The sequence below is a fragment of the Pongo abelii genome, chromosome 2 (assembly GCF_028885655.2).
Source record: "Pongo abelii isolate AG06213 chromosome 2, NHGRI_mPonAbe1-v2.0_pri, whole genome shotgun sequence".
Taxonomy (NCBI): domain Eukaryota; kingdom Metazoa; phylum Chordata; class Mammalia; order Primates; family Hominidae; genus Pongo; species Pongo abelii.
Window position 1 is genome coordinate 104,336,734 of NC_085928.1, and position 21,425 is coordinate 104,358,158.

A 21,425-nucleotide genomic window follows, 5' to 3' on the forward strand; every position below is an offset into this window, starting at 1 on the left:
AAAGCCAAGGCTTCTTAGAGTAGCTCTTCTGATTGATGTCTGAGCACCAGTCTCCAGGGCCACATCCTCTCTGCTCACCTGAACTTATGTGGGCACCCATGACTCCTAACACAGAGAGGGGAAATACAGAGTTGAATTCCAAGAATTAAACTCATCACAACATGGTCTCTAAGACCTTGTATTAACTCCTGGTGTACACAAATAACCATATTCTTCCCCAGAACCTTGGGTACATGATGACAGCCCTGAATATGACCCCTACATTCTTTTTTTTTTTCTTTCTGAGACAGAATCTCACTCTGTCGCCCAGGCTGGAGTGCAGTGGCGTAATCTCAGCTCACTGCAATCTCTGCCGCTCAGGTTCAAGCAATTCTCCTGCCTCAGCCTCCTGAGTAGCTGGGATTACAGGCGCCTGCCACCGCACCTGGCTAATTTCTGTAGTTTTAGCTAAGATGGGGTTTCACCATGTTGGCCAGGCTGGTCTTGAACTCCTGACCTCGTGATCCACCTGCCTTGGCCTCCCAAAGTGCTGGGATTACAGGCATAAGCCACCGTGCCCTGCCATGCCCCCTACAATCTTACAGAGAAATGGACTTGTAGCTCTACAGTTAGGACATCTAATCATATTTCTTCAACTGTAAGTGCTTAAACAAAAGGTAAAAAGGAGATGAAGTTTACTACCTGATGCAGATGATGCATCAGATTCCAATCCTCCAGCTTGTTGTTGATAAAACTGCTGATAATCCTGTGAATACTGAAGAAAAGTCCACCATTAAAGCTGCTATTCTCAGACACACTCTGAAAGACTATAAGGTGGATGCTGCTAAAATCTACCTACCTGAGCATATTGGGCATAGCCATCTTGACCCGGCTGCAGATAACTGTAGTCAACACTGCCTCCTTCACCACTTTGAGACTACAAAACATCAAAATGAGACAAAGACAAACTTAGTAGGCATTAAGGAAAAAAATTCAGAAGTCCCTAAAAATGAGCTCGTGATGCTGGGTGCTGTGGCTCACAGCTGTAATCCCAGCACTTTGGGAGGCTGAGGTGGGTGGGTCACCTGAGGTCAGGAGTTGTCAGGACCAGCCTGGCCAACGTGGTGAAATCCCATCTCTACTAAAATACAAAAATTAGCCGGGTGTGGTGGCAGGTGCCTGTAATCCCAGCTACTCAAGAGGCTGAGACAGAAGAATCGCTTGAACCTGGAAGGTGGAGCTTGCGGTGAGCCAAGATCGCACCATTGCACTCCAGCCCGGGTGACGAGAGTGACACTCTGTCTCAAAAAAGAAAAAAAAAAAAAAGAGCTCGTATTGCGAGTACCACAGGAGAGGTCATGTCCGTGAATCTGGGCACCACCACCACACTACCTTGAGCAAAAAGATCCTCGATCTTACCTGGGTGGATGACCACTGAGCAGCAGCAATAGCTGTACTAGCTACAGAGAAGGCGCTGACGCGGTTACCATCCGAGAGGACCAAGTCTCTGAAACCACAAAGATCCAATCATGTGATTCTATCTCAGTATTCCCAAAATTAGTGCCCCTATACCACCAACTGATTCACTCCACCCTTCGTCAGTTCTCAGATGCCAGCAAGGCCACATTTCATAGGGGGAGGGCTCTTCATGGGGAAATTCCTCAGTAAGCAAGTGGCCCTGTAGTATCATTGTTCTACCTTGTAACCTGCCATCTAATAAAGAGTTTTTTGGATGTGCAATGATACTAAAAAAAGGGAAATTTACCATGTTAGAGTTAAGCACTATATACATGAAATTATTAGCATGCTGTTCTGGAAGGAATGGGTTATTTCTGGATGGGTTAGCACTATACTGCCGCAGTTTGCAAAGCATGTGTTCTCAACCCATCTGCCATACTTGCCTTTCTCCTGATCTGAAACCATTTCAGGCAACTTCATCAACTGGTTATACAGGACAGTAGGGAATAATCACTAAAAGAAGACAAACGTGTCCCTCCTGGCCTTGGCAATCAGGGAGGATCACAGTGTCTCAACATACTTGGGGCACAGGCTTGGTGTTCAGTTAGCACACTGTACAAATGTGCAGATGCAGTAGTTTGAAATAAGGACAATGAAGCCACTCACTTTCTGGCACTTTTGGCAAAATCAACCCCAATAGTTTTGCCATCAATTTTCAAAGGAGGATGGAGACTCTGTAATATCTGAAGCAGCTGAGAAGCATCCTGAAGGAGAATGTGAAGAAAAAAATGTGTAATTAAAAATCTCTCCCTACCATCCACCCCATTCAAAGTAGTTTTCTATTAAAAAAAAAAAAAAAAAAGGGGGGGCAATTAATTCCTTATTGTGTTTGCAGATATGAAACCTCAAGAAAGGAATACCTCTCTTTCCTCTAAGATGTGAAGGTTTCCGGTATTACCAAAAGAGCAAATGCTAAACCAATCTGAAACAAAGTACATCTAGCACTTGGGAGGCTGAGGTGAGCGGATAACTTGAAGTCAGGAGTTCGAGACCAGCCTGGCCAACATGGCAAAAACCCGTCTCTACTAAAAATACAAAAATTAGCTGCACGTGGCCAGGTGCGGTGGCTCACCCCTGTAATCCCAGCACTTTGGGAGGCCGAAGTGGGTGGATCACGAGGTCACGAGATCGAGATCATCCTGGCTAACACGGTGAAACCCCGTCTCTACTAAAAATACAAAAAATTAGCCGGGCGTGGTGGCGAGCGCCTGTAATCCCAGATACTCAGGAGGCTGAGGCAGGAGAATGGCGTGAACCCTGGGGAGGTGGAGCTTGCAGTGAGCAGAGATCACATCACTGCACTCCATCCAGCCTGGGCGACAGAGCGAGACTCCCTCTCCAGAAAAAAAGAAAAAAAAAAAAAAAAAAGCTGGGCGTGGTGGCGGGCACCTGTAATCCCAGCTACTCAGGAGGCTGAGGCAGGATAATCACTTGAACCCCGGAGGCAGAGGTTGCTGTGATCCGAGATGGTGCCACTGCACTCCAGCCTGGGCAACAGTGAGACTCCATCCCAAAAAAGAACAACAACAACAAAAAACAAAGTACAAAGGACTAAACTGTGGCTCAAAAAATTCTGCCCGTTGCCTATAGGTATACACATTATTTTTACTACTTACTGAAGTCATCAGTCCTGTAATTTAGCAGTGCAAAAACTGTCATTAGGGAGCCTTGCATCTTGGGCTTCAGGAGCCTCAGACAGTTTCAAAACTGGATGAACCACATTTGCCTCTTAAAGCTGTTTCTTTTAAAAAGGAAAGAATCAATGAGAACCTCACCATTGCAGAAGACAGCTGCACAAATGCGAAGCCTCTGTTCTGCTGGGTCTGTTTGTCTTTTATGAGGCGGATGTTATTGACTGCTAAAGACGCGTAAGGAGACAGTGCTGTCATGATGGAATCCACCACAGTGTGCGGAGCTATGTTCCGAAGAATGATCGCTAGGGGTAAATGAGACAAATGACATACACCTGCATTCCCACCACCAATGTACCAATGTTTTCCAAGACAGGGTCAAGTACAAACAAATCCATCTGGGACATTCCTAATATATTTTCTACCCTGACATGGAGAAGATTCTAAATATCCAGTCTTTTAAGGGACAACCCAAAGCTGCTGCTGCTCCTTAAAAAAGGGTAGGAGAACAGAAATTTCCAAATGAGGTCAATTTTTTTTTTTGAGACGGAGTAGCTGGGATTACAGGTGCGTGCCACCACACTCGGCTAATTTTTTGTATTTTTAGTAGAGACAGGGTTTCACCGTGTTAGCCAGGATGGTCTCCATCTCCTGACAACTGAGGTCAATTTTTAACATGAAGACCAAAAGATCAAGTATGAACTTACTATCACAGTAGTAATCCACAGACTGAACCGACTCTGTGGTTCCAGGAGGCACTTCCTGTTCAGAGTCTAGAAGGTAAAGTGATCCAATTAGAGACAAACAACTAATGTATTTTCACCAAAGAAATACATTAAAATCCCCACAAGTTTTTATTTTAACCACACAAAACAATCGTTTTTTTTCTTTTTTAAGCATTTGTGCCTATAGTAAAACCTCATTAATTGTGACATGGTTAACACAGAATGCAAACTTTGGGCCACAGTGGGACTGACACTACCCTGCACTAAAGAAAGGCAGATGCAGAATGCAAACCAGGTGAGCACACTTAATTCTAGAAAACAAAAGAACTCTCTGTGCTCTCACAATCATGAGCAGCATTATCTAACCTAAGGGAAAAGATTTAAAGAAAACAGACAAGTTGTTTAAGTACACTAAAATCTATACTTTTCCTCAGGCTCACAGTTAACAACCCTATTTGTCAGATTTTTGTTTTGTTTTTTTTGAGAGGCGGGGTCTTGTTTGTTGCCCAGGCTGGAGTGCAGTGGTATGACCATAGCTAACTGCAGCCTTCAACTCCTGGACTCAAGCAATCCTCTCACCTAAATCTTCTGAGTAGCTAGGACTACAGGTGTGTGCCACCACACCCAGATAATTTAAAATTTCTTTTTTTGTAGAGGCAGGGTCTTGCTATCTCTTGCCAGGCTGGTATTGAACTCCTGTCCTCAAGTGATCTTCCCACCTTGGCCTTGCAAAGTGGTGGGATTACAGTGAGCCACCGCTCCCTGCCCCACTTAGTAGGTTTTAATGCATATTGCAAACAGCTGAATCCAGTCTTACCAAACTTGTCTGCTCCACATCGGAAGCATTTTAGTCTTTTCCTGAAATTGTTAAGGCAGCACTGAAAAAAAAAGTTTTATCTGTAATTATTTCTCACATTAGGCCAGGCTTTCTAGTAACAATAACAGTGGGGCCACGGGTAGGTCCCAGTAACTAACAGAAAAGCAGAAAGTCTCGTGTAGCTGAGACATGGGGATATAACCTAAAAAATTCAGAATGTAACACTGTTAAAATCTCCCAAGAAAAACAAAGTTTGTTGTATGTTGAAGAAGAATCCCATTATTATCAAGCCGAGGAAAGGGTTCAGTTAATTTGAAAACTCTACAGCAAGCCACTGGTGAAGTTCTTCCTTGTATCAACAGAGCACTATACATCCCATCCTACATACACAAACACAAGGTAAACTAACCACTGTCTAGTCCCCTACTGGACAGGGGACAGAGTTTGAGCACTCTCAAAATATCAATGTCAACATTCAAGTTCAAAATGGTAAACCTTATATAACTTTAGCAGGGTTCTCAACTATTTTGGTTAATACAGTTAAGAGACTACGCCAAAAACTGAGAGCTCTAGAATTCAATAAACAGTAACGTGAAACACACCTAAAATCTTAATCACTGGGCTTAGAACCTGCATCTTTTTTGTTGTCCTTTTTTGTTTTTTGAGACAGAGTCTCACTCTGTCACCCAGGCTAGAGTGCAGTGGCACGATCTTGGCTCATTGCAACCTCTGCCTCCTGTGTTCAAGAGATTCTCCTGCCTCAACCTCCGAGTAGCTGGGATTACAGGCGCGCACCATGATGCCCGGCTAATTTTTGTATTTTTAGTAGAGACGGGGTTTCGCCATGTTGGCCAGGCTGGTCTCTAACTCCTGGCCTCAAGCTATCCACCCGCCTTGGCCTCCCAAAGTGCTGGAATTACAGGCGTGAGCCATCATGCCCAGCAGAACGTGCATCTTAATAAATGAAACCTCTAGTTCTATCATCTAATACCAGTGTAGGAGGACCCAAGGAAAGTTACAAACCATCAATATTACTGGTGATTGAGTAATAATTTCCTTGTTTGGACAGTCAAATAAACAAACAGAAAAAACAGCAATATCCTAAAGGAGTTTTGTCTATTTGGGAAGAACATATGCTTACCTTGTTACAAAGCCAATCTTCAAACTTAGGTCTGGGATTGCTATAATGCATTGCAATGTGCTTTCCTTGAATCACCAACTTTTTCTGTAAGAAAAGAAGTAATTAGTTATTCCCATTGTGAGGAACATGTGTCCATTTTCCCAGGGCAGAGCACACTTCGGAAAAATCAGTGCTCTGGAATTAAATGGACAACATACGGGGAGGACCAACCACCGCCACCTATACTCTGCCCATCCAATCCTTCAGATAGGCAGTAAGAGAATGGGATGCGGAGTAAAGGTAAACGGAGTCAGGGAGTGCTGAGAAAGCTGTCAAACACTAAACGCTGACTTGCACCAGGCCGTGTCTCCAGTGGAGACAGAAGTCCTAACATTCAGCATTGACAGGCTGCCTGAGTGTGACAGTCTACTTCAAAAAGCAGAAGACACAATTCTCTCAGTTCTGAGATTGTCTCCTACTTTTGCCCTTAGCATGGTGTCCTTGGGCTTCGCTTCACCTTTTTCCCCAGTCCCCCATCCTTATGCAAAGTAAAAGCCTTTACATTTCTCCTTCCCCCCCCACCTTCTGCTTCAGGATGTGTCCTTTGGGGGGAAAGGGAGGGGAACTCATTTTTAAAGGGAATCTGGTTACAATTCTTTCTCAGGAGGGACTATTCTGAATGCCACCAACTCTAAAACAACTAAATGAGATTTTTTTTTTTCCTGTCAACTGCGACCACGTCATGTCCTAGGTGACAGATGTGTTTTTCACTAAAATGGATGGTACTCTCTTCAAGGTGAGTAACCAGGAGGCCAATGAAGTTTCTTCAGGGGGGTAGGAAAAGCTCATAAATGCACACACCACCTCATCCTTCAAGTCAACCATGTGACTACAAGGACTTAACTTTAAGAAGTCAAAATTCTGAGCTGAATCAATCTAGCCAAGAGTATACCTAGCACCTACCCCTAAAGAGCCTTCATTTAACAGGAGCATCTTTTCTTTTTCTTGGGGGTGGGGGGATTGAGGGTGGGGGTGGTTTGACACTATCAGAACAGATTTAAGTAGGTGGTTAGATATCCAGATTTTAAAAAGGAGTCTAACCCCTCTAAACATACATACTGTTGAGCAATTTGGTTCTTGCAAATCCTGGAAGATTTAAGACATGCTGTGAATTTTGTCTCTGCGATATCTAAAGGCAAGACTGCATGTCTGGCCAGGAGAGAAAAAGCTGAAGGGTCATCCACTCACTGTGATATATAGAAGCAAAAATAAAAAAGCTGGGAGATATGTCAATAGATCATCCCACTAGCAGGGATGTGTGCTGGGAGACTCCAAACTACCAGTGAGTCCCTAATCCTACTGGCCTTTTATTTCTGGAGTGAATTTGAACTGTAATGTGTTACACAGTAACATAGCTTTGTATACATTAAAATTGTGGAGACTTTTAAATGTCTTACAGGTTTTAGTTTCTTAGGAGTTTTAAACTCCTAGGTTAGTCATTCTGACATGTCCACAATGCTATCATGTCAAGAAAGCAGACTCACATGAACCTTGTATATGTTCTGGATTTACTAGGATGGTATCTATGGTATGAAATGAATGAAGCTCTACTTTTAATAAAATCAGGCTGTGATTTCTGGGTTAGGAAAATGAGAGGCTTAAAAACTTTAACAAATCAGTCAGTCAAAGTGATAGCCTCATTAGTGAGTCTTGTTATAAATGGCAATATTACCAATCAAAGAATGTAACTTTTATTTATGGATTCATGGATGACTCAAATCACAGAATGCTGCAGAAAAGCAAGATAATGAGTCAAGCAAACTTCCCAGAATGCACTTGGTTAAAGGCATTCAATAATGTGCCTTGGAGTTCTTGCAAAAAATGTTATTTAAGTGCCAAGCACTGAACATTATCTTGACAAACTGAAGAACACTTCAGTTAACACTACCTCGAAGAACCATCAATGACTTGCTTTGAACAGACTATAAAAGGCATTCTCAGGGAGATTAGAATGTTAATGCCACTCTAACTAGATTAGACAGCAGCAGGACACCACTCCCAGGCTAATCTCATCAGACTTATTGTTCATAAATTCCACTAAGTCCTTAAATATTCCCTGAAGACCCGTCTGAGCAGTTATGCCTCCAGGAGGCTTTGTGGTCTTCAAGCAGAAATAAGGAATTACTTATAAAAATGCCTGCCACAGACTTTCACTATGTTTTCTTCACTGTCAAATGGAGAGTTTGATATACTAAGCTTACTCTCAATGGACATAATAGGAACATAACAAAGTAGAAAAAAGGGAAACATTAAGTGATTACCAGACAGGTATTCAGTAGTTAACAAAGCCCTGCCAGGTAGGTAGCCATGTTTAAAGGCAGAACAAATTCTACAATGAAGTCCTTGGTACTGTACTTACTCTAGTAACATCAATTTTAATATATACAAAGCTTTTTTTTAAAAAAAAGTCACTCCTTTGGAACAAACCACTCCTTCAACCTTTTTTTTTTAATTGTACAGACTTGTTCCATTTTCATGAATATCTAGACTTGGTGAGTGAAGCAACCTGATTGGCTTCCATCCAGCTGGTAGCATCTTGCAAGTGATAAAACTCCACGAAGGCGAAACCACGGCTTACACCTAGAGACAGCATTCAGATATAGACGGGATACTTGTGTTAGTCAGTTCCTTTATAACAGGTGAATCTCTCTCCCACTGCTTCAACACTGCGTGACAAAGCCAATTGGGAAGCAGCTTTACAAATGTGACTTGACTTGGGGATCTTCTTGATACTTTGCCATGGCAAGGAACAAGCCGCCTGAACTAAATGCCACTCCATTTGATTCCACGCTTAAAGTAACCATGCAACCGACTATAGTCAAAAAAAAAAAAAAAAAAAAAAAGGAGTTTATAAATCATTACTTACCTAAGGAAAAAAAAGTCCCTAAAACAAAGTTTAAAAAAGTTCCTCAGATGCTAACATGGTTTTCAAAGAGTCACATTCCTTAGCCATGGCAAACCTTTCATTCTGAATTCATGTGCTTGAAGACTGGGGGAATCAGGATGTTCTTTAGGGACTGAGGTGGGAATGGGGAAGAGAACGATAATGTCAGGAACTAAGCAAGCTCTCACCTGTTTTCCTCTTCATCAGCCTCACATCCGCAGGCTGAGGGCCTTCGAAGGACTCCATCATTTCTCGAATCTGCACAGGGTTTTACATTATTTAGTTAAAGCTTTTGCCACACACTATTCTACATGGACTAGGAATTACATCAACTGTTTAATTAGCCAGGTTTTTTTTTTGTTTGTTTGTTTTTTTTAGATGGAGTCTCTGTCTCTCACTCACCCTGTTGCCCAGGCTGGAGTGCCGTGGCATGATCTCAGCTCACTGCAACCACCACCTCCTGGGTTCAAGCAATTCTCCTGCCTCAGCCTCCCAAGTAGCTGGGATTATAGGCGTGCACCACCATGCCTGATTTTTTTTTTTTTTTTTTTGAGACAGAGTCTAGCTCTGTCACCCAGGCTGGAGTACAGTGACATGATCTCAGCTCACTGCAACCTCTACCTCCTGGGTTCAAGCGATTCTTCTGCCTCAGCCTCCCAGGTAGCTGGGATTACAGGTGCCCACCACCACACCCAGCTAATTTTTGTATTTTTAGTAGAGATGGGGTTTCACTGTGTTGGCCAGGCTGGTCTTGAACTCCTGGCCTCAAGTGATCTGCCAGCCTCCCAAAGTGCTGGGATTACATGCATGAACCACCATGCCTGGCCTAATTAGCCAAGTTTTTATCTTCTATCACCAAAATGCAATTTTCCTAAAAGGCACAGAAAAGAGAGAACGTTTCTCATAGAAATTAATGCATTATAACAGCACTGAAGGCATTCATTAAATGCTGCATGGGAATTTCCCTCAGGTGTAATTAATTTTTCCTTTTTTTTTTTGAGACAGGGCCTAGCTCTGACACCCAGGCTGAAGTGCACTGGTGTGATCTCAGCTCACTGCAACCTCTGCCTTCCTGGACTCAAGTGATCCTCCCACCTCAGCCTCCTAAGTAGCTGGGACTACAAATGCACACCACCACACCTGGTTAATTTTTGTATTTTTTGTAGAGACAGAGTTTTGCCACATTGCCCAGGCTAGTCTGGAACTCCTGGGCTCAAGCGATCCAGCCACCTTGGCCTCCCAAAGTGCTAAGATTACAGGAGTGAGCCACAATGCCTGGCCACAATTAATTTATGTTATGATACACATCCTTGCTTGTGGTATGATGTCTCAAGCCTCCATCCTTTAGTCTAATCTCCCTGTCCTTTGTTCTACAGGATAGTACAGTGGCTCATGCCTATAATCCTAGCGCTTTGGGAAGATGAGGCAAGATGAGTGCTTGAGGCCAGGAGTTTGAGACCAGCCTGGGGAACACAGTAAGACCCCATCTCTATACAAAAATTTTAAAAATTAGGCCTCACACGGAGGCTCATGCCTGTAATTCCAGCACTTCGGGGGGCCAAGGCAGGTGGATCACAAGGTCAAGAGATGGAGACCATCCTGGCTAACACGGTGAAACCCCGTCTCTACTAACAATACAAAAAATCAGCCAGGCGTGGTGGCACGTGCCTGTAGTCCTAGCTACTTGGGAGGCTGAGGCAAGAGAATCGCTTGAACCTGGGAGGCGGAGGTTGCAGTGAGCCGAGATCGTGCCACTGCACTCCAGCCTGGGCAATAGAGTAAGACCCCGTCTCAAAAAAAATTAAAATAAAATAAAATAAATACCCGAGCATGATGGTATACACCTGTAGTCCTAGTTACCTGGGAGGCTGAGGTGGGAGGACTGTTTAAGCCCAGGAGTTCGAGGTTACAATGGGCTATTGCACCACTGCACTCCAGCCTGGGTGACAAAGTGCAATCCTATCTTTAAAAAAATAAAAAAATAAAAATAACAACTCAGATGAGATTTAAAAGAGGCAGTGGATGTGTCACTGTGCCCTGAAGTACGTCTAATCAAGAATAGCCTTCCTGCTCTTTAAGGCCTACTCTCAAAATAAGGAAAAAAATCAACAGCCAAAAAATGAAGAGCCTGATGATAAACATTTTTATTTTATTTTTTTTTGAGATGGAGTCTCACTCTGTTGCCCAGGCTGGAGAGCAATGGCGTGATCTCGGCTCACTGCAACCTCCACCTCCTGGGTTCAAGCAATTCTGCCTCAGCCTCAAGAGTAGCTGGGTCTACAGGCGCATGCCGCCACACCCAGCTAATTTTTTGTATTTTAGTAGAGAGGGGTTTCACCATGTTGCCCAGGCTGGTCTCCATCTCTTGGGCTCAGGTAATCCACCCACCTTGGCCTCCCAAAGTGCTGGGATTACAGGCCTGAGCCACCACGCCAGGCCAGGTAAACATTTTTAATGGATCATACTTTTCTTACAGTTAAATTAGTGGTAAAAATTTTCAAAGTTCATCACATTCTTAGGCTCCTAATAAATCAAACATTAATTGGGGCTAGAATAAAGTATTCTGGCTGGTAGGCTTGTTCCAATGTCAGACCAACTCCTTTTTCCAAAAGGCCACAAAAATATATACTAGTCTCTTCATCAATAATATCAGGCATGAATACTATCATGAAAAAAAAACAGGGTGAAATTTGTGGAAACAAGATTCTCACTGGCCTCTACTTTCCATAATTAGGTGCAACGGCTGCAAGACTACATACAGCCAATCCTCATTATCCTCAGATATCACACCTGTGAATTCAACCACTCACTAAAATTTCTAACACTCAAATCAATACTTGTAGCAGTTTCTTTTTTTTTTTTTTTTTTGAGACAGAGTCTTGCTCTGTTACCCAGGCTGGAGTGCAGTGGCACGTTCTCAGCTCACTGCAAGCTCCGCCTCTCGGGTTCATGCCATTCTCCTGCCTCAGCCTCCCAAGTAACTGGGACTACAGGCGCCCGCCACCACAGCTGGCTAATTTTTTTGTAGTTTTAGTAGAGACAGGGTTTCACCGTGTTAGCCAGGATGGTCTCGATCTCCTGACCTTGTGATCCGCCCACCTCGGCCTCCCAAAGTGCTGGGATTACAGGCATGAGCCACCGCACCTGGCCAACCCTCAGTAATATTCTTTTAGGCTTAGCTAGGCTTTTGAAAACTCTAGCCCCTAGCCACAATAGCACTTTGCAACTCATCCCTCTCCTGCCAAAAGGCTCTGACTCCAGCCAAATCAAGCTGATTGCTAGGCCTTATCTAGATTCAGTACCTTTCTATTCCCTGCTCATGTGATACCCCTCCACCTGAAGGGCCCATCTACCACACCATTCCCTTAGTTTTCCATGCCTATAATCCTAGCACTTCGGGAGACCCAGGCGGGAGGATTGATTGAAGACAAGAGTTCAAGACCAGTCTAGGCAACAAAGAGAGACCTTGTCTCTACAAAGAAAAAAAAACTGACCAAAAAAAAAATTAGCTCGGAGTGGTGACACATGTCTGTAATCCCAGCTACTTGAGAGGCTGAGGCTGGTGGATTGCCTGAGCCCAAAAGTTGGAGGCTACCGTGAGCCACAATCACGCCACTGCACTCCAGCCTATGTGACAGAGTAAGGCCCTGTCTCACAAAAATAAAAATAGAAGACTCCTTACCCTCCACTAGTAACAATTTCCCTTAAATAACCTTCAAGAGCTCTTAGGCAGACCTCTTTCAATAGGACCTTTTCCAACATGACCCTCTTTTTTTGAGACAGGGTCTTGCTCTGTTGCTCAGGCTGGAGTGCAGTGGCGTGAACACAACTCATTGTACCCTTGACCTCCTAGGCTCAAGTGATCTTCTTGCCTCAGTCTCCCAAGTAACTGGGACCACAGACAAGCGCTACTAAGCTTGGCTTTTTTTTTTTTTTTTTTTGGAGAGGTGCATCTTACCATATTGTCCAGGTTGGACTCGAACTCCTGGGCTCAAGCACTCTTTCCACCTTGGCCTCCCAAAGTACTGGCATTACAGGCATGAGTTACCATACTCAGCCTCTGACCCCTTTCTATTCTGCATTGTCAACATTATCTGCTGACCTTAGCTACTCATCCATAAGCTTTTTTGAGGCAAGATCCATAGCTCTGTATCACTGTAGCATCTAACATGTACAGTGTAGCAGATGTGCAGTGGATCACAAATAATGGAATGATTACCCACTATTAACTCTAATATCCTGTCTCACATTTGTCACATTCATTACTTCCAGGGTTTAGAAACCCAAAGCTACGGGAATCCAATGCTTATTTTGAGCTTTATCCAAAATTCGACTAAACGTTAGTCAGAATATTACTTTGATTACTCCAAGAAAACAAATACTGGCACAATGCTGTTTTAAAACCTCACATTCATTTTTACCAAGAGCACTGGCTAAGTAACATACTATGTTCAGGTTGGGGACACAGAGGTGACTAGTTCACACAGAGGCCTATTTTCAGAGATCTTGTGGTAGAGATGAGACGTGTGTTGATAGCTACAGTAAAGGTGCTACACAAAAGTCATGAATACAGTGCCTTAGGAAGAGAATAACGAAGAAGCAGCTCTGCCCAATAGCTCAGGCTTTACATACAGGCATCTCCAAGCAGAAAAAGGCACAATAGTAGAGCAATGGACATGTTCAAAGTCCAGGATGTGGGAAGTAGGGTGTGGCTGGAAGGAAGGGTAAGGACCAGAGATGCTGCTGGAAATCAGGCAGTGCCAAGTACATTGAGACTCTAATTGGCCAGTCTGAATGAGCTGTCCTTTTTAACAAGCTTTTCTGAGGTTTCAAATGGGTAGTTCAATTTTCAACAAATAAAAGGGTGGCCAGATTATAAAGAAAATTAGGTATTTACCAATCATCCTCATCTAGTAAGTAACTAATTCAATAAAAATATATTGATTATCTTCTGGGAGCTAATGAAGACAGAAGACCTGCTCCTTGTGGTTAAAGACATTCAGAAAACTCATACATTGAGCTTCAAAGCCTAAATATGGTAATTTACTTCTTTTTGTTTTTGACACAGGGTCTTGTTCTGTAACCCAGGCTGGAGTGCAATGGCGTGATCTTGGCTCATTGCAACCTCCGCCTCCCAGGTTCAAGCAATTCTCCTGTCTCAGCACCTCCCCAAGTAGCTGGGACTACAGGTATGCGCCACCACACCTAGCTAATTCTTTTATTTTTAGTAGAGACAGGGTTTCACCATGTTGGCCAGGCTGGTCTCAAATTCCTGACCTCAAGTGATCCACCTGCCTCGACCTCCCAAAGTGCCTGGGATTACAGGCATGAGCCACCGCGCCTGGCCAATATGGTAACTTACTTCTGAACCTAGTTCAGAGAACTCTTCCCTAAAGACAGAAAAATATTTCACTAGCTGAGATAGATACAGGTTGAGCAACCCTAATCCAAAAATTTGAAATGCTCCAAAATCTGAAATTTTCTGAGCACTGACATGACACAGGTGGAAAATTCCACCCCTGACCTTATTTGAAAGGTCACGGACAAGAGGGCAGTCAAAACTTTTAGTCCAGGCAACATAGTTAGCCTAGCCTGTCTCTACAAAAAATAAATTAGCTGGGTGTGGTGGCATGCACCTGCCAGCTACTGAAGTAAAAAGATCACTTGAGCCCAGGAGTTTGAGGCTGCAGTGAGCTCTAATTGCATTGCTATACTCCAGCCTGGGTGACAATGAGACCCTGTCTGTAAAAAACAGAAACAAAAATATCACACAAAAAAAACCAAAGCACACATTGTTTTGTGTATAAAATTATTTAAAGTGTTGGCTGGGCGCGGTGGCTCACGCCTGTAATCCCAGCACTTTGGGAGGCCGAGGCGGGTGGATCACGGGGTCAGGAGATCAAGACCACAGTGAAACCCCGTCTCTACTAAAAATACAAAAAAAATAGCCAGGCATGGTGGCGGGCACCTGTAGTCCCAGCTACTCAGGAGGCTGAGGCAGGAGAATGGCGTGAACCCGGGAGGCGGAGCTTGCAGTGAGCCGAGATCGCACCACTGCACTCCAGCCTGGGCGACAGAGCAAGACTCCATCTTAAAAAAAAAAAAAAATTATTTAAAGTGTTGTATAAAATTACCTTTGGCATGTATAAGACATATACAAAATATAAATGAATTTCATGTTTAGACTTATGTAAATGCAAATGTTTAAACTTATGTAAATGCAAATATTAAAAAAAAATATCAAAACAGTTCTGGTTCCAAGCATTTTGGATAAGGGCTACTCAACCTCTATTGGCTTAAGATAAAACAATAACATGAGAAAATAATGGTAGAAGCTCAAAGTTCATTGTGTGTACTGACTGCTGGTTATAACTGTCATTTCCCCTTACATCGCTCTCTGTGATGGTGATGGGAAGGCCGCGCAGCATGATGGTCTTGCTCTCCCTCTCGTCACTGATGTCATGCCTATAGTCGTGCTCACCATAGTCACCATCTGAATGGTAGCCATCTTCAGATCGGTCACTGTTCCTTCTTTCACGCTCTCTCTGATTTACAATAAACAAAATCACAATTAACATCACCCTGTACTCTTTGAAACAGATCCTCCACTCCTAGAAATTATCCTTAGCAGGAAGTCTACAGAGATGACATAAGCACTCCATGGTAATGTTCACTGCAATTTTTTTTTTTTTTTTTTTGAGACAGGGGTCTCACTATGTTACCCAGGCTGGTCTGAACTCCTGGCCTCAAGTGACCCTCCTGCTTTGGCCTCCCAAAGTGCTGGGATTATAGGCACACCCAGCCTGCTGTGTTTTCTCTCTCTCTTTTTTTTTTTTTTTTTTGAGACAGTTTCGCGCTCTTATTGCCCAGACTGGAGTGCAGTGGTGCGATGATCTCTGCTCACTGCAACCTCTGCCTCCTGGGTTCAAGCAATTCTCCTGCTTCAGCCTCCCAAGTAGTTGGGACTATAGGTGCTTGCCATCACCCCCAGCTAATTTTTTGTATTTTTAGTAGAGACGGGGTTTCACCATGTTAGCCAGGATGGTCTCAATCTTCTGAGCTCATGATCCGCCCGCCTCGGCCTCCTAAAGTGCTGGGATTACAGGCGTGAGCCACCGCGCCTGGCCTTCTGGTTTTTTTTGAGACAGTCTCACTCTGTCGTCCATGCTGGAGTGCAATGACACGATCTCAGCTCACTGCAACCACTGCCTCCCAGGCTCAAGCGATTCTCGTACCTCAGCCTCCTAAGTAGCTGAGGTCGCACCACTGCACTCCAGCCTGGGTGACAAGACTGAAACGCTGTCTCAAAAAAAAAAAAAAAAAAGATATATCAAGATGACCAAAACAACAACTTATATTTATTATTTTTCATTATTATTATTATTATTACTATTTTAAAGACAGGGTCTCCCTATGGTGCCCAGGCTGGCCTCTAACTCCTGGGCTCAAGGGATCCTCCTGCCTTGGCCTCCCAAATTGTTGGGATTACAGGCATGAGCCACTGTGCCTGGCCAACAACTTATATTTATCATTCATTTCAAAACACAGAACTAATATGTTATCATAACCCCATTGTTTCATCTTTAAAATGGGAATAACACCTACCTTATCAGGTTGTACTGAGACCTAAATGAATTCATGAAGTCAAGTGCTCAAAAGTACATGGTGAGCCCTATGTAAACCCTGGCCATTATTTCTCTTTTTTTTTTTGAGATGGAGTCTTGCTTTGTCACCCATGCTGGAGAGTACTGATGCAATCTCAGCTCACTGCAACCTCCGCCTCCCAGGTTTCAAATGATTCTCTTACCTCAGCCTCCCAAGTAGCTGGGATTACAGGCGCCCACCACCACACTCAGCTAATTTTTGTATTATTAGTAGAGACGGGTTTCACTATGTTGGCCAGACTGGTCTTGAACTCCTGACCTCAAGTGATCTGGCTGCTTTGGCCTCCCAAAGTGATGGGATTATGGGAAGGGGCCACTGGACCTGGCTGCCTGGCTGTTATTTCTATTACTATAAGGCTCAGGGTGTTTTTGGGGGTTATACAGCCGCTGGTCACTCACCTCTGGACTGTCATAGTCTCGGTAGTCGTCATATCTATCACCCCTCCGATCATCACTAGATCTTTTGTAATCTGAGTCCCTCCGCCTGCTTCGGGATTCTCGCTCATCACGGTCATCCCTGTCTATGATGGAACCGTATCTTCCACTACGCTCTGTTCTACTCACTCTGCCAGGGAAAATAATTTTCATTCTAAAGTCAGTCACATTTTGTACCTTTAAAAGACATAGTTAAAAATACACACGGACCACAGACCAGTTTATAAGATATATCCAAATAGTTTAAAGTGTTAAAATTTATTACCAAATTCCAGTTTACTAAGATAACCACTGGGAAAATACCTACATCCCTAAATGTAATGATAATTCTCAGGAATTTATGCTAAATCTGAAATAAACATTTGGGTTGAATATTTCTAAGAAAGAGTCATGTTGTCCAAGTTTATTTTTGCATTTTGTCAAGCCTAGAGTCTACATATTATCCCTTCATCCCTGATTCAGATCTTAGTGACCAAAAACAGGAAGAAGGCAGTTACTCGAATTTCACCCAATTTTAAAGGGTGAAATTAAGTACATCCCTGGCTCATCTACTCTCAAGGGTATCATGCCTACTAGAAAATGGACCAAAAACCTGGATGAACTAAGTTAGTCTTTTTTTCCCCCATCAGGCAACTTAGTTGTCTGTCAGATACAACTGGATAGTTACCCAAAACTAGCACCCCTTAAGAGAACACTCTTCTTATAACATCTGGTTTATTTCTGGCTAAAGGGCAGCACTGGGCTTCATGGGAAAACCTAATAACAAGAGGCTTAAACCTATTTGACCACAGATAAAATACATCTTTTGTAAATTGTTTACCAGATTCATAAAACTGCTGTGCAATCATAAGGCAAAGGAAAAGTTTATAAGGGCTTCATTTAGAATATACAAATTTAATAAAAAGAATCAAAGGAAATATGGGACTGAGACACCCCAAAGGGGTAAATGTTAATTTAGTAAGCTATTTAGAATCACAGACTGCTGACACAGCATTAAAACACCATGTGACATGAACATTTCCTAAGGCCCCTTGGCCTGTCAATGTGATCTACCACAGGGACTGACCTCAATACTAAAAAGGCAGATGGCTGAATAAGGGTGTGTGTTTAAATCAAATGGTCTTAGAGCGTGTACCCATAGGTGACACAATAGCCAAATGCTCTCATCTTAATTTTCCACTAATTCTTTGGCTCTTTCTTTCTTCATGTAACACACAGTCCCAAGCTTCTCAGCTCTCTAAGTCTGGATCATCTTGCTATTTAGGGAACAATAACAAGAACTGGCATTCATTGATTGCTTACCACAGCCAGGAACTGTGCTAAGTGCCAGACTGTATGATCTCCTGGATTCTGCAAAGGTTGCTGTCCACACAGGAAACCCTCAGTGACCCACTCTACCCTGCCCTTCTTTGCCTAAAATTCTTTCTTATCCTTCAGCTTCCTTCCAGAGAATACTTTCTCCAGGAAGCTTTCCTGGCTGTGAACAAGCATACTTCCTATGTGTTCTAAGAGCACCCTCTACTTTATCACAGCATGTTCACACAGTACTTTAATTCTCTCACTAGACTGTAGTTTGTGACAACAGGATCATAAAGGTGTTCATTAGCAATGCCTGGCACAAAACACTCATATATTAGTTTGATAAACTACCTTAAACAAAGAGTTCAGTCTCCACTGAAATGTTGAGATCAAAGCCACGTACTGTAGTAACTTACCTTTTGTCTGAACCCATTGTCCCACTGAAGATTTAGCACACAGCTCCAAAAGGTTCAAATTTTATTTTTTCTAGGAGACAAGAGAGATTAATTGCTGTAAATCTCAGAGATCACTTAAGTCAGCAGCTCCATAGCTTGGATACTACTGAGGCTGGGATTTCATCAAACCTTCAAATCACTGACAGTGATTATCTAAGGTGGGGAAGTGGTGGGGACAAACTGTTAATGTTAAAATCATGCTAACATTTTGTTAACAATGAGCAAAACCGGAAGATTAAGCATACTTTAAAATATTAGATTCCAGATTTAACAGAATCATAATACAGAGCAAGCAGAAGACTCCTTCCCTGCTCCTACCTTAGAATTACAAAGCAAAAAGGGCAGAGCTACAATCAGCTCCTTGGTTTTGTATCAAAGCAACTCCGTGGGATAGATGACCGTTAAAACATTAATCCAAGTGTCTTCATTAATACAAGGAGCAACATGAAATTCAAACATTTCTGATGAAAAATTTAAAACCTCGTAGAAGCTGGGATACTGAGCTGACTGAAATCTACTACATTAATAACGTATCGCATAAGACAAGAGCAAAGCTAGAAACGACCTAATTCCTAGGTAACAATAACCACCACGTCTTGAGCCAGTTCTTATGACTACAAACCACTGAGTAGTGAACAGCCCGGCCCCCTGCCCCCCGTTGGTAATAAGACATCATACTGCTGGACCGCGTTCGATGAGCGCGAGGTCCGAGAAATCAGATCCAGTAGTCTCTGGAAGCCTAGTCTAGAGCGAATGCTCAACGATTTGTTGAAATTAATAAATGAAAAAGAACCACTGGGGGGAAACAAGTCCCGGGGCATATTCACTGGTGCCGCCCCTTGTCTCCCGGGCCGTGCCGGCACCCACCTCCGTGGGGTCTCGCGGCCGAGATGGCGGCGTCACGGCCTGCTCGACCGACTCCAGCGTCCGGCCTGCCCTCCCCGCACACGCCCCTCCCGCCTCCCAAGAGGTTCCAAACCCGCAGATCGCCGATCACCGAACAGCTTTTCGGAGAGGGCGATTCGGCTGCAGTTGAGTCGGAGGATGGCGGCCAGAGACTGCCAGGGCGCTCCCGAGGAGTGCCTGAGGGACAGGCGACGGCTCCACTGCTCCGTTAGGCTGGAGATTAGGGGACGTGTACCCACAAGGGGCAAAGTCACAGACAGAAAGAAGCAGGCCCGAGGCTGAGCTGGCTGGACACCCTCTGGAAACTGACAGAGCTGGCAACAAGGAAGGGCGCGGCCCTCCAACGCCTGGGGTAATTTAGCCCCTCTAGAGAACCGGCTGGAGCTGATCAGTCGCCTCCGGCAGCTGACAAGGGAGGCTTGGGGGCCAGCCCAAATGGCAAGAACCTACCGTCGTTACAGACAGCCGCCGCACTTACCCCAAGGAGACACCGAAGCAGCAGTAGCGGTTCTGCGCCCCAGAACCTCCAACAAGGTTCGGCGGCTCCACAAAATGGCGCCTCCGCCGACGGCCGTCTCCTACCCACAGTACCTCACGCTTTCCCCTCCCACTGTCACCCGCCTCCTGCTGAGAAGTCCAATCCTCGAAGCGGCCTGGCTGCGCGAGGGCTGCCGGGAAATGTGGTCGCCAGATCATCCTCTCACGTAGGACGCTCTGTGTTAATTTCTTGCAATTCTCTTCTAAATCACCACAGAGTTGTCGATCGGCTTTTGCAGACCTGGATTAGTTTTTAGGGCTCCTCTCTATTAGGCATGGTAATAATTCTTTGCTTTTGCTACTAGCGCCGTAGAGAGTACAGTTTGCTTTCACTGGCACGGTGTAAAACATTGTCTAATTCGACTTCAAAAGGAGACCATGCGTAGCGTGGTAGCTCACTCACAAGCCAGAATTTTGGGAGGCCGAGGCAGGAGGATCGTTTGAGGCCAGGAGTTCGAGACCAGCCTGGGCAACACAGACCCTATCTCTGCAAAAAATAAAATTAACTGAACGTGGTGGCGTGCACCTCTGGTCCCAGCTACTCAGGAGCTGAGGTGAGAGGTTCGCTTGGGCCCAAGAGGTCGAGGCTGCAGTGAGCCGTGATCTCGTCACCGCACTCCAGCCTGGGGACAATGCGAGAACCTGTCGCTAAAAAATAAAAAGGAGGCCGGTGCCGGGCGTGGTGGCTCACGCCTGTAATCCCAGCACTTTGGGAGGCCAAGGCGGGCAGATCACAAGGTCAGGAGATCGAGACCATCCTGGCTAACACGGTGAAACCCCGTCTCTACTAAAAATACAAAAAAATTAGCTGGGCATGGTGGCGGGCGCCTGTAGTCCCAGCTACTCGGGAGGCTGAGGCAGGAGAATGGTGTGAACCCGGGAGGCGGAGCTTGCAGTGAGCCGAGATTGCGCCACTGCACTCCAGCCTGGGCGACAGAATGAGACTCCGTTTCAAAAAAAAGAGGAGGCTGGACGCGGTGGCTCACGCCTGTAATCCCAGCACTTTGGGAGGCCGAGGCAAGCGGATCACGAGATCAGGACCTCAAGACCAGCCTGACCAATATGGTGAAACCGCGTCTCTACTAAAAATACAAAAATTAGCCGGGCATGGTGGCGTGCACCTGTAGTTCCAGCTACTAGGGAGGCTGAGGCAGGAGAATCACTTGAACCCGGGAGGCGGAGGTTGCAGTGAGCTGAGATCGTGCCACTGCACTCCAGCCTGGATGACAGAGCCAGACTCAGTCTCAAAATAATAATAATAATCAAAATAATAATAATAATAATAAATAAATAAATAAAAAGGAGGGGCCAGGCACAATGGCTCATGCCCGTAATCCAAGCACTGTGGGAGGCCAAGGCCGGCGGATCAGCTGAGCTCAGGAGTTCGAGACCAGC

General features: G+C 44.4%; 1 protein-coding gene across 3 annotated transcripts in view; it reads right to left on the bottom strand.

Annotated features, from left to right (window-relative positions):
* RBM5 (RNA binding motif protein 5) overlaps positions 1–20,128 on the bottom strand; it is a 30,429-nt gene extending 10,301 nt beyond the window's left edge. The window contains exons 1-14 of one of the 3 annotated variants that reach the window (XM_024245382.3): positions 19,972–20,128; positions 18,549–18,618; positions 16,798–16,963; positions 15,124–15,279; positions 8,923–8,992; positions 8,357–8,430; positions 5,812–5,895; positions 4,671–4,731; positions 3,836–3,901; positions 3,273–3,433; positions 2,104–2,201; positions 1,399–1,486; positions 839–916; positions 682–754 (exon numbers count right to left, since the gene is read on the bottom strand). In XM_024245382.3, coding sequence (XP_024101150.1) covers positions 682–754; positions 839–916; positions 1,399–1,486; positions 2,104–2,201; positions 3,273–3,433; positions 3,836–3,901; positions 4,671–4,731; positions 5,812–5,895; positions 8,357–8,430; positions 8,923–8,992; positions 15,124–15,279; positions 16,798–16,963; positions 18,549–18,565 — 1,192 coding nt within the window. In that variant the 5' untranslated portion in view covers positions 18,566–18,618; positions 19,972–20,128. Of the gene's footprint in view, positions 1–681; positions 755–838; positions 917–1,398; positions 1,487–2,103; positions 2,202–3,272; positions 3,434–3,835; positions 3,902–4,670; positions 4,732–5,811; positions 5,896–8,356; positions 8,431–8,922; positions 8,993–15,123; positions 15,280–16,797; positions 16,964–18,548; positions 18,619–19,971 lie in introns of those variants that run through there. The other 2 variants (XM_054550722.2, XM_054550723.2) reach the window with 2 other exon arrangements.
* Positions 20,129–21,425: the final 1,297 nt, after the last annotated feature.